At 65.0% G+C, this 2,635-nt stretch overlaps 1 protein-coding gene across 4 annotated transcripts in view; it reads right to left on the bottom strand.

Moving 5' to 3' along the window:
* Positions 1-2,635, bottom strand: part of KCNAB2 (potassium voltage-gated channel subfamily A regulatory beta subunit 2) — a 32,229-nt gene continuing 29,594 nt past the window's right edge. For 3 of the 4 annotated variants that reach the window (XM_085318480.1, XM_085318481.1, XM_085318479.1), the window contains 5 exons: positions 2,453-2,573; positions 2,185-2,279; positions 1,988-2,108; positions 1,820-1,908; positions 1-1,363 (listed from right to left, as the gene is read on the bottom strand). In XM_085318480.1, the coding sequence (XP_085174606.1) occupies positions 1,320-1,363; positions 1,820-1,908; positions 1,988-2,108; positions 2,185-2,279; positions 2,453-2,573 (470 nt within the window). In that variant the 3' untranslated portion in view covers positions 1-1,319. Of the gene's footprint in view, positions 1,364-1,819; positions 1,909-1,987; positions 2,109-2,184; positions 2,280-2,452; positions 2,580-2,635 lie in introns of all 4 variants that reach the window. The other variant, XM_085318482.1, reaches the window with a different exon arrangement.

The following is a 2,635-nucleotide window of genomic DNA, read 5'->3' on the forward strand; positions in this document are numbered from 1 at the left end:
TGCTTTTATCACTGTTTATTGGTATTAATCTGCCTTTAAATGGAAGATTCGTACTGGATATGGTTCCGGTAACCTGAAGCAGTGGAATACTTCTGCCCCCTGGGTCACGCGGCGGCCGSACGACAGAAGAGCTTGCTGCTCCCCGGCGCTACTCGCTTTCCCCCGGGCTGCGGAGGTTACGAGAAGACGCTGAGTTACTCTAATAACCGTGCGTGTATTTATTTTGTGTGCATAATGGAACACGACCCCCTGYGGCTGTCGCCTCGCAGACCCCAGGCCCCACAGTGTCTGTCTGGTGTGCGGGAGCAGCCGCGAGCTCGCCCCAGTGCTGCAGCCGTGAGCTCGCCCCGGCGCTGCCGCAGCGCCGCCCTCCGCGGCGCCTCGGCAGCGTGAGCGGCGCGCCGGGCCGGAGGAGCGTCAGCAAGCCCTGCGCGGGGCCGAGCCGGCGTTAAAGCCCCGCGTTGCTCTAGGGCTCTGGGCTCTAGTGGCGGCCCATCCCATCGCGGCTCGCGGCCAGGTGGTGCGTGGGCTGCCGGGCCACAGGGCTGGGGGCCGGCCGGGCCGCGGCCGGGAGGCCGGGAGCGTGGCCGAGCGCTGCGCAGAGGAAAGCGTGTCCCACCGCGGCGCATGCCCTAGCGGCGCCGGGGTCTCAGGAGGTGCCGGACAAGGGGCTGCGAGCTCCTACAGCTTTCAGAGGCGGGGCTGATCTGCTCCGAATACCTCCCAGAATAAAAACCTTCCCCGTCAGCCCCCCGGACACGGAAACAACAGAACAGCAGCCGCCGGGAGACGCGTGCAGTAGTCCGAAGCAGCTGTTTCTAACATGCCCAGGTGGTTCTCGCAGCCAGAGTCCTCCAGGCTCGCGTTAGCCTGCGCGCTGGAAAGCCGGCCGGAGACTAGCGTCCTTCCAGTGAAATGCGTTACATGCCAGAGCTGAATATTCAAGCAACTGAACTAATGGGAAACAGTGACGTCTTGTGTGTTTGTGAAAAAAGGTAGTTTCTTCGTTTAAAAAGGAAGCTCAGAGGCTAAACAGCGAGGGTGCAATTGCTTTCGCGCTCTTCCCAACCAGTGACTTTTCTTGCATTCAAAAAAAATGTTACATAATAAGCATATGTTGTCTTGCAGCAACATTTTAAACAATTTCTCTATAACATCTTGACGTGTTGTGATCTTGACGCAAACCACACTCTCCACTTTGCTTCAACAAAGCTTAAGCAAGCGAACGGGAGACTAGGACTTGACGGTGAGTCCGGGCGGACRGTGTGCACAGTTAGGATCTGTAGTCCTTCTTGCTGTACGGTTTATTGCCCAAGATACTATCGATTTCGTGGATGATGGAAGATGACAGCTTTGGAAGAACCTGTACGCGACCAGAGAAACACGATTAAGAGTCCTAAGGCAACGCTGCTCCTTTCTGCCAAAAGCGGGAGGAATGCTTCGTTTCTGGGGCTCRTTTCTGGGGCTCGACCTCCCCCCACCGCGTCCCTTCCAGGAGGGAAGGCAGTGAGCGAGCCCCCGCCAGGGCTTTGGTAAGTAAGCGCTTCAGGCGACGAACAGGCCGTGGTTTGGGGGGCTTCGCTTTCGGCTCTGAGAGGGGCTGGTCTTTGACTCAGCTTGTGACAAGGCAAAACCGCGCTGCAGCCGTGGCTGGGCCCTGCTTCTCCCCGGGCTGCGCGCTGGAGCGGCAGGGCAGCGCCGGGCCGCGTGCCCGCGGGCCCCTTGCCCAGCGAAGGGCGGCCTGGGCAGAGTGAGCGGCTCGGGGTGGCCGGGCCGCCCGCGGGGCTGTGCCGCGGTGTGGCGGCGCGCAGGCACCCACCTGTATTGCTCCGATGTTCTCCATGAGCTGGTCCGCGTTGGAGGCCCCGAGCAGCACGGAGCTGACGCCTTCGTTCCTCAGACACCAGGCTGGGGCGGCAGAAAGGCAGGGCGAGCTGAGCGCCGGCTCGGCCCCGGCTCCCCGCGCCCCGGCCCCGGCGCCGCTTACCGATGGCGAGCTGGGGCAGGGTGCAGCCCAGGCGCTCCGCGATGGCTTGCAGCTCCTTCAGCTTGGCCTGCTGCCGCCGGCCCTCCTCGCTCAGGATCTTGTCCTTCAGCCACTGGTAGCCCTGCGCGGCGAGGCGGTCAGAGGGGCCGGGCGCGGGGCCGCCCGGCCGTGCTGCCCGCCGCGGCGCGGCCCCTCACCTTCAGCGAGGCTCTGGAGTACGGCGGGATGCCGCCGTCGTACTTCCCGGAGACGATGCCGCAGGCCAGCGGGGACCAGGTCATGGCGCCGACGCCTGGAAGAGACGGCATGGGCGGAGGTGGCGCCGCGGCCGCGCCGCGCCGCACCGAGGCAGCGTTTGCACGCGGGCCCGGCGCTCAGTAGGGGCCGACGGGAGGCCCAGCGTGGGGGGGATGCGGGGCGGCACGGGCGCGGGGCCGGGCCGCCCGCCCGCCCCACCGCCGGTACCTATCTTGTGGAAGAGCTCGGGCAGCTGCACCTCCACCTTCTCGCGCTGGAACATGTGGTACTCGGCCTGCTCGCAGATGGGCGGGATGAGGTTGAACTGCCGCGCCACCGAGTACGCCTCCTGCAAGGCCCGAGAGCCGGTCGGCGCCCGGCCGCAGCCCCGGCACGGCCGCCCTGCCCGCC

The sequence above is a fragment of the Rhea americana genome, unplaced genomic scaffold (genome assembly GCF_003343005.1).
Source record: "Rhea americana isolate MKP2758 unplaced genomic scaffold, rheAme1 scaffold_539, whole genome shotgun sequence".
Taxonomy (NCBI): domain Eukaryota; kingdom Metazoa; phylum Chordata; class Aves; order Rheiformes; family Rheidae; genus Rhea; species Rhea americana.